The sequence below is a fragment of the Acanthochromis polyacanthus genome, chromosome 4 (genome assembly GCF_021347895.1).
Source record: "Acanthochromis polyacanthus isolate Apoly-LR-REF ecotype Palm Island chromosome 4, KAUST_Apoly_ChrSc, whole genome shotgun sequence".
NCBI classification, from domain to species: domain Eukaryota; kingdom Metazoa; phylum Chordata; class Actinopteri; family Pomacentridae; genus Acanthochromis; species Acanthochromis polyacanthus.
Window position 1 is genome coordinate 12048987 of NC_067116.1, and position 12728 is coordinate 12061714.

Here is a 12728-nt window from a genome sequence, read left to right on the forward strand (position 1 = left end):
TATCCTGCCTAATTGGACAATGTGGTTTCCCTGGGGATTGGGCCTTGCCTTATCTCAGAAATTCTTTCTGTCCTGCACAATTTAGTGAGATAAATGTAATGGAATCAGGGTTCTACAGTGTGCCTGGGTGGTCTCTGTTGCATTTCTAATGATGCTGCGCCTTTCCCAGAACAAGTGGAAATACCTCAGAGATACACCGTGAAAAGAGAGATGAGGAAAGAAGTTTACCTCCCATTGGGCTTTAACATTCTCACACAAAGGACACAACACTTCAGATGAGCATGCAGACTGCTTTTATCACATGAAATTGATCCATTTTGAATATAAAAAAAAAATCGAGGACTGAATAAATTTTAGTCATCATTTGCTGTGGTCTTATTGATCACTTAAATTGATTCTCGAAAAAGTGCTCTGGCAGATGAGAACAAACCACAAATCATCACCGACTTAACATCCTGTCAAAGGCTAACTGAAAAACTGAACTACAATCAGAGATGATAAATCTGTCTTTTAAAGTAGAATGAATTTAGTAGTAATATTTAATCCTAAGATGTTGGAATTTCCCACTTGATTTTGCTTCTAGAATTTTATTTTAGGTCATGAACAGTTATGAGCAAAAGTGACTTGAAACTTGTATAAACCACAACCGTACTATAGTATTTTTCAACTGCAATGACAAACATAAATTGGAAAATTGCACGTTTCAGTGTAATAAATTACTCATAGCGTTTGCTGCAAACATTTTAAGTATATATATTATTATACATACAAATAATTATTATTCTGTTTCATTAATAGACTATTAATTATATACCGTCTATAATTTAAATTCATCAATTTTATTTTGAAGGGTGTGGCTGGAAACAGCAGCCGGAAGTAGTCACAGATACAGGAAACGGTCGCTGCAGGGACCCTGCTGTAAACTGTAAGTTTCCATTTCTCGAAGATATTTAACCTTTAGCTGTCTCAGATAGACTCAATTTAATTATTACACGGCATGTAGAAATAAAAGCGCTTCTTTTAGTGTAAGACGAACGTAAATGACAGCCAGTGCGTATCTTTCGGCCAAAACGAATTGGACTGCTAATGAACGTTAGCCTTAGCTGACGTTAGCTGTGAAATATGCCAACAAGGAAGAAATAATTGCCTTTAAACCCACTGAGGAGAGTTTTGTGTGTTGGAACGGCTGTCTGTAGCGTGTCTGTGATAGTGGGTGTTCGTAGAAGAAGCTGTGCGACGGACTTAATGTCATGTCGCATTGTGTGAACGACATGACGAGTAGTCACACTCCGTTGGCATTTCTGTCTGTGTAAAGGTGATATTGTGTGTTGTATGTTGCAAAACATATTTCTAGACTTTGTATTAGATGTGAACAGTTTCTGGGAATTTCGGCACTGTAATGTCACATTAATGGCTACAAAAACTCCTGCTGCTGCTTTGTTTTCTACTCCTGGCCACTTGTGTTTTTCTCTGTATTGTGATTGTCTCCGTATATTGAATAATATATAGTTTGTTCATATTGTCAGTATAATATTCTTCAAATATTTGTGATGCTCAGAGTCTTAACATTAAGTTTCACTCACCTGCAAATTGTTACTATGTTAATAGTTTGGTAATTCAAAAGGTGGCATTTTCTGCAAATATACCAAAACTAAATCAAAACACCATCAACATCAAAACCTTCCTTTATCACCCCTCTGTGTGATCCTCTAAACTGTGCGGAAGAAATCTCTAGTTCAAATTAAATACAATTGTGTGATGGTGGCAATTTAATACAGCACACACAAGTTAGGGAGTGTGTAGGTAATAGAAAATTTGCAGTTGTTGCTCATTGCCAGGTGGCATGATTTCTATTAAATTTTAAAAACACAGCAAGGCATTCCAGTGTATCATGAGTAGCAGCCCTTTAACTTCACTAAAATCACTAACATAATGGCCCATGAAACTGCCACTAAAAACAAAGAAAACGCATTGGATATGACACTTAAATTGTACTTGGAAAACATCTAAATGTTTACAGATAGGATTAAGTACAAAAGGAAATGACCACACCAAATGACATCATATGATTTAAAGTCAGCCTTGCATGTAGTGGAAGACACACAGATCACACTAAACCTTAGAATATTTGGATGAGATAGCACAAGTTGGTTTGTATATAATGGCAATTTGACTAACTGTTCCATTAAGCAACTTGATTGCAAGTAGAGCATTCTTCCAGTCTTGTCTCACTGCTATGACTTTGTCATTCAAGTACAGATGTGAATCTGCATTGAACAAAGGTATTTGTTTATCACTGGCATGAACTCGTTGGCTTGTTTTAAAAAACTGGACATCATTCCTTCCTCTTTGGAAATGATCTTATTATTTTTTTATTAACTGACTTTTTTTTTATTGCACACCATTCTCTCAAACTGCCTCTTTAGCTTGGAAAACTTGAACTGTAGCAAAGCTTGGAACTGTAGAAGGACACAGTAATTGTGCTACTGTACTCATTTTTAAAGCTGCTATTAATTGTGACTGCAGCTAATCATAATTTTCATTATTGAGTCACCAGATAACATTTTTATTGGGTAATTGTTTTATCTTAAGCTGTTGGAAAATTCCTGTTTTAATTTTGCAGAGCTCAAGAAGATATTACAATAGGGCCTGAAGAATTAATTGAAATACTACTCACTATGTGTCACAACATAAAATCACAAATTAAACAGATTTGTGTTATAAAGGTGCCTTGACCGCCAAATCATACTCTCCAGACATAAGGGTATTTGACTTTTTTGGTATGGACCACAGCAAATTCCCATAGTCATTTTTAAAGTTGTACCAGTGGTAAAGGAATGCAAAAAATCCTTTAAAAATTGTTACCGTACTCACATTACAATCCTAATATCTGTCAAGATAATGGCTGTATGATTTTTCTTTGTTTGTAATGCCCCAAATTTATATTTCTTGTTTCATTTAGCATGCCATGTTTACCACTTGAGAATCTAGAACCAGTGAATATTTGCCATTTTTGCTTGACATACCTTTATCCTGTAAAAATATTGTTTACGCTCACTGACAAGAGGGGGGTGGGGGTGTGGGGGGCGGCGCAGTGGAGATGACCCGAATATTTGAATCCGTTCGTCTGGTCTCCCGGGTCCAAATGTTGCCTTCGTTTTGTCTTCAGTTAAACTGAAGAATTCACAAACAGGGGAGGTCTTCAGCATCTTCTCTTGTGTTTATGCAACGAAGTGAAGTGTGACATCAGAGTCGGCAGCCACCCGGCCATTCGGGTGGTGTTTACAAACACGAATGGAGGAGCTGAAATGAGCCGAAGAACACGGCGGGATGAGCCGAAGTGGGCCGAAGGCGCAGGGAAGAGACGAGCACCGAATATTTTCGTCTGGGGGGAGGAGGGGGTGATCACATTTACATATGTGTATATGTTATAGACATATGTTTATGTGATCACACGACGAGATGAGCCGATAAATGCTGATGTGGGCCGAAGGCGGAGGGAAGACAGTAATGCTGCATATTCTTTCCGCCCGGTAACCTCTGACCGGGGGGGGGACGAATATTTGGATACCAAAATTAATATCCGGATAGTGCCGTAGCGAACGAATATTCGGATATTCGGGTCCAGCCCTACAAAAAAGTAACATCAAATTGTCCCCCCGAAAAAACTAATTAAATAAGAAGAATCAGAGAGCTCAGTTCTCCCCTATCATGCAAATTCAAAGAAAATAATCAGACTGGCCACAGAAATGAATAGTTCTTCCATTATTCTAAGATCTTGCCAAGTGTTCGCAGACTTGGCTGACAAATGGACAAAAGCACTGAGCTCATGCCTTCACCAAGGTGGAACGGAGGCAAAGGAATAATCTGCTTGGGCTGCAGTTAACAATTTACTGATGGGGGAAAAAAAGTGAAAACCAAATTCAGAAGATTAAACAAAGGAAAACAAAGAAAAAATACTGATATGGTTACTAGATGAGAAAAAAACAATTTTAACTGTTCATTTTGTATTAAGTGTGCCACTTTATAATTAAGCTTTGTCGGTGAGGCTGAATCTTGCAAGGATCCACACCAACTGAACTACACTATACACTGAGTCTGGGACTTTGAGCTATGCTGTTTGCCTGTTCACGTCTGACTGGGTCACAGAAACCATTGCGAGAAGATCAGTGGCCCAGCAAGCCTGTCAGCAGGGAGGAGGCTACCAGGTGGGGCAGACTGCAGAGAGCAGACAGGGGAAAGAGAGAAGTGCCGCTTCAAAAACAAGGCTCGGCCTGACCCCCGTCACTTGATTCACCCCGAGGTCTATGGAGCAGCGGCACTGAGGAAAAGCCTAAAAAAAAAACAACCCACCACATTCCACCAAAACAAACAAGCAGGGCCACCCAAATTTTTCAATTAGAGCTCCAGGAGGGGACAGGAAATGGATCAGCATAGCATTGCCCCCGCCATCTACCCCACCTTCCCCCAGCTGAGTAGCGCTTACTTTGGGGAAGAGAGGCAGAAGTGTAGTATAGAGTCCTGTATTTGCTAACTGTTAGGTGCTAACAGGGAACTTTTAAGGATGGATATCAACACAAATGATGGACAATGCACTGCTATCAACAATCAATGGCTCGCATACACTCTCATCCAATCAATCAGCTAAGCAAACCTATATGATCAGGCAATGCTTAACTTAGAAAGACCAAGTTAAAGAAAGTATTTTGCAACAATATTTGATAAGGTGCATTTGCTTAAATAGGCTTAGACTCTGCCCTGTATGAAAACACTCAAATTTGAAGTGTTTATACAATAACGAAGAGGGCTTCAGGTCTACTAAATAATATCTTAACATTTAGAGAAGAAAATAACTACATGTGCAGCCACAGTTTAAACAGTGAATTGGTATAACTTTTTTTAAGTGCAAAGAAATACAAAAAGAAGAGAAAAGAAGTATTACTGTAAGATTTCTCTTGCAAGCAGTCAAATGACTTGGAAACTTTTAAAAGCACTAAAGAGTGGTAAGATACTGTCAATTTTGTTAGTTTCTCTTTTTCCTTGCGGGCTCCAGTATTTATTACATAGATAGATACTTTATTAATCCAAACGGAAAGGAGTCGGTCCATGGTGGAGTTCTTAACAAGAAGGCACATGACATGTCTTCTTACCTGAGGAACTCTGGATATTAAGCAACCTCTTTACCCATTCCTCGGTTTAGCAGTTTAGCAATTTTACGTGTGTGTGTGTATATATATATATATGTGTATATATATACACACACACACACACATATATATGTATGTGTGTGTCTATATATATATATATATATATATATATATATATATATATCTCTACACACACACGTGTGTGTATATACATCTGCACACACACACACGTATATGTGTGTGTGTATATATATATATATAAATATATATATATATATATATGCGCCATTTGGAGGGAAGTGAAATACAGTTTAACTTGTCACTGTAAGTAGTCTGCAGTGACGGACAGGGGCACAGGCGAATATTCGGATCTCAAAATTAATATTCGGATACCACCGTCACGCCCGACTAATATTCGGATATTCAGGTCCAGCCCTAATATACACATTCACATATGATGGCCTAGCAGTGTTATAGCCTGGCTTACGAAGGTTCAAACTGCTCCATTTCGCAATGTCATTGTTTAGAGCTCCCCGTCTCCAGCTTCTTTATCCTTTCAAAACATTTTCCTGCATTTGCAGGCCTATACTTCATATTTCTGTTTATTGGTCCAAGGTTTTTATATGGGAAGTTGGGAACTTCACTTCTTTAGTCATAACTCTGTAAAGCACTTGAGACTGACAAACAAACAAACAGATAGCCCTAAAGATAATAAACCCTGTGGGCAGACATCATGATGGGAGGATAGTTAGCCAGAGGCACACATCTGATCACTCTGTCCTCCTTTGCTGTCACGGAAGAGTCTGCATGAGTTCTGGGAGTCGCTGGTCACAGAGGAGATGCTGACTCATGGTGGAAGAACTCTGTGATTGGTCAGTGGTCACAACATCTGTTTTCAAACAGATTCTGCGATTTTCATATTAATATGATCCATTCAGTTGAAACTTGATACAGTTGACACATACTATGGTCAATTTTTGGCTTTCAGCTACATTCCCCTCTCCACATCTTAGAGGCATGTGGTAGCCTGGGTGTGAGTGAACACTGAGGAGGATTGTTTGAAGCTCCACCCAGCCTGTGTGATTAAGCCAGTCTTCTCAAGCTGGGTGATGTTTGCTTGGCTCTGTGCATTCAGAGGAGTTGGGGGGGATCTTTTATGGAATCTGGTGGTTGTGTAATGTTGGGGAGTACGGAGTGAAATGGAGTTGGTGGGGGCATGGGGAAGGGGGTGTTTCTCAGCATAGCAAGTTATATTTTCTGATGGATGATGGAGGGGGTTGAGGGTGATGAGCTGTCTAAATGGGTCCCTTTGTGCCTACTAAACCCAACGCGCTCTCTCTTAGACACACACGCGCACACACACACACACGCATGCGCGCGCCAATCACTGCCATATGTGAGTCACCTTTGAGCTCAGAGCAGCATATGATATAAGGTACGAATGCCTTATTCATGAGGTAGTCATGTGGCAGCGTGTGCATGTGCTGATATCGTGAATAAGGTAATGGTAGACTTTATGTCTGTGTTAAAGCTGAGACTGTTTTTTTTTTTTAATAGTTATCAAAGTAAAAACCAATCAACGTTCAGAGTATGGAGGGGGAATTGTGATTCTAATGCATCACTTGGAAGACTATAAAGATTCTTGTTGCCCAGATGAACAACTTTTAGAGTTAGACTCTTCCATTTTTTATGGTGCACAGCAAAGATAGGCCAGAAATGGAGAGGGAGCTGTCTAATCTAAGTACATTTCAATTAGTTGTTGACCATTTTTTCTGATAGTTATTTTTTTATTAATCAATTATTTACATAGTGTATACAATTTCAAAAAATGTTCAGTTGTTCAAACCCAATGTGATAGTTTCAGATCGCTTAATGTGTTAAACCATCAACTGTAATCAGAAAACATGGGGCATTTTTGACTGATAACTGACTGAAAAGTAATTAATGAATAATTTTCTGTCTGTTGACCAATTCAGGAATCAGCATTTCAGCTTATTCCATAAATGCTTTCCAATTACCCGCAGAGTTGCATTTTGTATCTGATAATAGTATCGTTTTTACAGAATTCTGTTTTCAACATTGATGGTTTCAACTTTTTGTCAACAATCAAACACCGTTAAATACAAACTATTTTTTTTTTGTTTAGGTTTAATTTTTTGTGTTTTCTATGTAGTTTGGCTGGTTGTGATAAAAAAAAACATATCAATCATATTAATAAAGTATTGAGTTGGCTTATGAATGATTTTATAAGCCAAAATTGCAGTTGTGATTCCAAAATGTTTTTCTAATATAGTAGACTTTTCCAACATGTGTTTGCCATCGCCTTTCCAAACCCAGCATCCTGCCCAGCGACAGAGAAAATTCAGTCAGACATAAAAATCTTGATGCCTACATTCTACTCTCAAATATTTTTACAAGCATGCCTTTAGTGTCCTGATTTTCATTGAAAGGGAAGCATTGCTGCCATTATCTCTGGAACATTTAGGAAATGTTTTTTGTTAATAAAATGAAATGGTTTCATATGACAAAAGATTTGTTGAGATTTAATAAAAAAACGTTTTTCCTTTATGTCTGCCTATTCCAGCACTGAGCCAAAGTATGGTGGCCACTTAGTGCTGCCATGAGATCCCAAACTTCAGAGTTCTACAGCTCCCATGCAAATTAGTCAGCCACTAAGAAAAACAAATCTGCCTTTTTAGACAGTTTACCAAAAAGAGAAGGGTTGGGGCTTATGGCTACTGGCATCATGGTTGGGAGAGATCAGGCAAAACAAAAGAGGCTAAATCTGGTTCAGTGTTGTCATTTATTTGACTTTGCCTGCACAGAGCAACATAGCTTGACACAAGTTGGAAGCAACATGGGTATAATCTTAAGGGGATCTTCTAATGCCCTCTAGAGGTTAATGCCTTTATTCCTCTCACTGCCTACCTCATAAGTTTCCACTTGGAGATTCTGAAAGATTTTCTTTTGTTTTCCTCTTCATACTACTTTTAGGAAAATTCATTCATAGTTAGACCTCAGCCTTTATAAAATTATAGTTCCTATTACCTTGTTTGCAGGGTATTTGTGATGGTGCATGACATGAGACTTGTGCAAGAGTCTCCTTAGTTACTATGTGACTTGGAGCGTCATATGAGTGTGCGTGTCTGCGCGTGTGCGTGCATGCATGCTGGTGTTATGGAGAGGGGTCTGGGCAGTGTTCCCGTGTCCATGCACAGCCCCCAGAGTAAAGTAAACACAGCGGCTCTTTTCTCATCCCAGCCGTCAGCAGGCTCTCCCCAGGCCCGCGCCGGAGACCACACACCCAGACCACACACACACACACACACACACACACACACACACACACACACACACACACACACACACACACACACACACGCACTACCCAGACCTCTTTGCAGATCCTTCCACATACTCGCATACGCACAGACCACACAACACTAGTTCAGGCCCCTTGCACGCAACCTAGCTGAGCTGTCATTTTGCCCTGTGTGTGTGTACGTACATATATGTGTGTGTGTGTATTTCCAAGATTACTAGGGGATAGGATAGAAACACTCCTGGAAGCAGAATCAGAATTATACAAAACAGAGAGCCCTGTGCTGTGCCCCTTGCTGCTCCCACTCTAAACATGTGGGATTGATGAAGGGATATGCCAAGCTCTTGTTTTAGGCCTGTTAACCTTTTATCTTCTTCATGTCAGATCCATAGCCCCTCCATTTCCTATGACAAACGCAGGGCAGCAGCAACAACCAGAGGTAAATCCCGCTGGAGTTTACGTGTTAACTGTTACGCTGGCGCAATTTGGAAGACAAGGGGAGTTCCCATAAAGGTTCCTTCTCTTGGATGTTTCTGGGTCAAGACATTTGCTGGGGTCTAGACTGCTGTTTTTTGTGCTTCTGTGTTTTTGCTGTGTCTTGTTTCTGTAATTTCAGACCTTTTAAAGGAAAGTGTAATGAAAATCTGAGTTCTTTGTCCTGTGGTTTTTACTTCATGCCATATACTGAACAGCTGATAAACTGGGAGCTTTAAGTGGTTAATCTCTCAAATGCTTCGCCGATTTTAGTTAATTGACAATATTTTTTGTAATAGAGTATTTCAGAAAGATTCCCAACATTTCAACCCTCTGAACCCAAAGGAGTTTCTGGTCGATTTTTGCTCCTAACACATTTTTACTCACTTTGGGCTAATTTTTTCAATAAATTATAAACTGTGGCACCTCTGTGGAAGAAGTACAATGGCTCGAAGTAGTGAGAACTCAACAATGTCTTTAGTGCAGTATAATAAAGTTAGAATGCTGTCAATCCTTCAATAATGAAAGTTGAATTTTTGTGTACAAAAATTGACAAAATCTTGAAACAAGTCGACATTTTTCCATCTGCCCAAAGGTGTTACCAAAACTGGGAAAAAATGCTAATTATACATGCTATACACATTTTACCAAATAAATTTCTAATTTGTTTCCATCCTTGACTGCTGTTGGCCATGCAGTTCAGCCCAGTTCAGCCCAAAAGTCTGTGAGTTTTTGTTTTGTGACTCTTGTTTGCCGTTGTGTTACTAATGACTTCATGGTTATGCTGAGGAGTGTAATTTCTGTATTTATCGTATTTTTTTTTCTTACAGAATCTGGTGCAAAGAGATTATTTTTTGTGCATTTTGAAATGAAATAAAGAATGGAATCTAGAATAAAGTGATGTTATTACAATATTAGACATTTCAGTGAAGGAGCACAGCATAGATGATTAGTCGAAGCACCATCGAAAAATTGAAAGTCTGATGAATCTTTCTGTTTTTGTTATTAGTTTGTTCTTCAGTTTTATTTATATAGCTCAGATTGACAACATATGCCATCAAAGTGCTTAGGATAGTAAGGTTCAGAACTTGCGAATTACGAACAGGGAAAGCCCAACAATCCAAAGTTCTTCTGATAAATGGTGTAAGTTTGGTGAGTTCTATGTATTTGTTTATATTTTTAAAGAAAACAGGCTTGAACTGGCAGGTTTAGGTTTCAGAGGGTTAATTGACAGGTATTTTAATGATGTGTTATGAAAAAATATTTTACTCTAAAATGACCACTATGCAGCTTAAGATTCCTGAAGCACAATATGTTGACACTAGTGTTTATTTGAACTCACCAGGTCTAATTAGATGGGGTACAGGGCCTCACTGTGTAAATAATTAGTCAATGAATGCCTGATTTGTATATAGTAAGTCTGCAAGTAATGATCATCTTTATTATTTACTAATCTATTGTGTTCTTGATTATTCAGTACATTTATTTGTTTAGTCCTAAAATGCTCGAAATAATAAAAGGCATCCATCACACTTCCTAGAGTCCAGTGTGAGATCTTCAGCGTACATAATTGAAGCAGTTTATTTTTGACATGTGTATATAGGTTTTAAATTAGACTTTTTATTAAAGCTTTTTCAGTTTTTGGATTTAATCGCTACCTGTTTTTAATGTCATCACTTCAGGTCCAGACCCTGAGACTGGAATAGGATGCCTTAATTGTTAGGTTCATTTGTCAAGCAAAAGAATCTCTTGTGCTTTTTAAATGTGAGGTTTTGCTGTTTTTCTCACCTTTATATCCGTGAAAACTGTTGGTCCAGCCAAACAAGCAATGTAAAAATGTTTCCTAGGCATCATGGAAATTGCAGTGAACTTTTTATGAATTATGTACTTGATCTAATATTTACAAAATAATAGATTAATGCATAGTTAAGAAGAGATTAGCATACGCTGCAGCCCTAAACTTGGTTTGTGGCCATTGATCGATGAATTGGCCACTGAAGGAACTGAAACTTTTTGCTACAAGATAATATCTTTAACAAGTAGACTAATCAGTGTTGTGCTCTGTCAGTTTTTGTTTCCTCTGATGTTAGAGCCTCTGACTGGTTGAAGTCTGACTGCATCTCATTTGTGCACGTAACACCTAATTAGTGGCCAAATAACGCGTGGCTACCATGATTTTATTGTAGGTCTGGCCCATGTGAACTCCTGCATTGTTTGTGGAGATCGTGTTTTGGCTGCGGAGCAAAAGGGCGGAAGCCTTGCTCAACCCGCTTCAAAGAGTCTCAATTGGTCAGCCTTTTTGAGACCTGGCAGTAATTTATTAGCAAACATCTGTGCTGCTGAAATACATCCTTTCATTTTTTCATTTGGAACCTTTCCCTCTCTTTCTTAACTCAGACCCAACATGAACAGATTTGCATTGGTGCTCCTTCTTTGGTCCTGTAATCTGTACAGTATTGTGGAGGCTTATGTGGAATGATTGGGAAGGCCAGGTTTATTTATCCTGCACTGCAAGGTTTACATTCTTCCTTTCCTCCTTACTCTCTGTCTGCTCCTTCATTCTTGGCTGCCTTTTCTATTTTTCCAATTATCTAAGAGATAACTGCTGCAATGCATACATTGTTTGGAGACCTACAGGGTGGGAAATTAATTCTACCAACGTAACGCTACTCGTATTTTAAAATCCCCAGTCAGTCCTAAAAAACAAAGTATTAGAAATCCTGGGAACTTCTGGTGAATTGATAAAAAAAATATCTTTCATGAATTCTGATTAATCAGAACAGGGTTGTGTGTTTTCCAACTATTGCTGACAAAAATTTTCAGAGTTAGGCTTTCTGCGAAAATTTCTATTATGCATGCTTGTGTTTGTGGGAACCATTTGACACCATTCTGTCCCTTCGTAAAGCAGTATTGATTTTTTTTTTCCGTAGGCCATTTAGCGCACTAGAGATGTATCTAATACTTTTTATTTAGTCCGATTTATTGCTTTTATATGAAAGATCAATCATTTAGCTTTTAAAAAGTTAGTGATTTTGCTTCACATGATAATGGAGACCAAGCTGCCTTGTCCACATGTTTTTCAGTTTTTTCTAATTAAAAATAAATAATTATATGTGTCGAACAAACAGTGGGATGAATGATGTTTATACATTTCTTACTTATTAACCGATTTTCAATACTTCTGATTAATGTCCTGTCAGCGGTCGAATGAATTGTTTTTGTACAGATTGCTCAGTCAGTGTGCTGAGTTCTTTGTTAGTGACCATGTTCTGCTGTGTATGATTCTTCATTATTTTCCACTTCCAGGTGCAGATAGACCCAGCGTTCCTTTTTGCCTCAGACCACCATGTCCCGTGCCCGTCAACCCCCGTTAGTCACGGGCATCTCGCCCAAGGAGGGTGCAGCCTGGACCAAAGTCACCATCCGTGGAGAAAACTTAGGCACAGGCCCAGCTGACCTCATCGGTAATACGTTTCTAAACACATAGCTAACCTTACACACATCTCTGTCATAGTAAAATGTTGTAGTTTCTAAGTTTGTTACATTTTTATGTATATTTTTGTTATACTGTATTGCTTTTCATTTTTTAACTTTATCTTTCTTAGTAAAGTATTTTTATATGTTGGTGTATAATCATGATAAATATGCAATATCTGGATTTTTTTAGAGCACAATACGTAGGTGAACAGTACACCTAACTTTTTCCCCCTCTGACATAAGAATTTCCTTAGCTATTCACTACTTAGGTTTTGCTTTCAGAGCAGTTTAATAAGTGGAATAACAAG

The 12728-nt window shown here is 38.5% G+C and overlaps 1 protein-coding gene across 1 annotated transcript in view; it reads left to right on the forward strand.

The window, feature by feature from the left end:
- Window positions 1–855: 855 nt before the first annotated feature.
- exoc2 (exocyst complex component 2) overlaps window positions 856–12728 on the forward strand; it is a 54501-nt gene continuing 42628 nt past the window's right edge. Inside the window, exons 1-2 of the mRNA XM_022205147.2 lie at window positions 856–925; window positions 12250–12407. Of these exons, the coding sequence (XP_022060839.1) occupies window positions 12290–12407 (118 nt within the window). The 5' untranslated portion in view covers window positions 856–925; window positions 12250–12289. The remainder of the gene's footprint in view (window positions 926–12249; window positions 12408–12728) is intronic.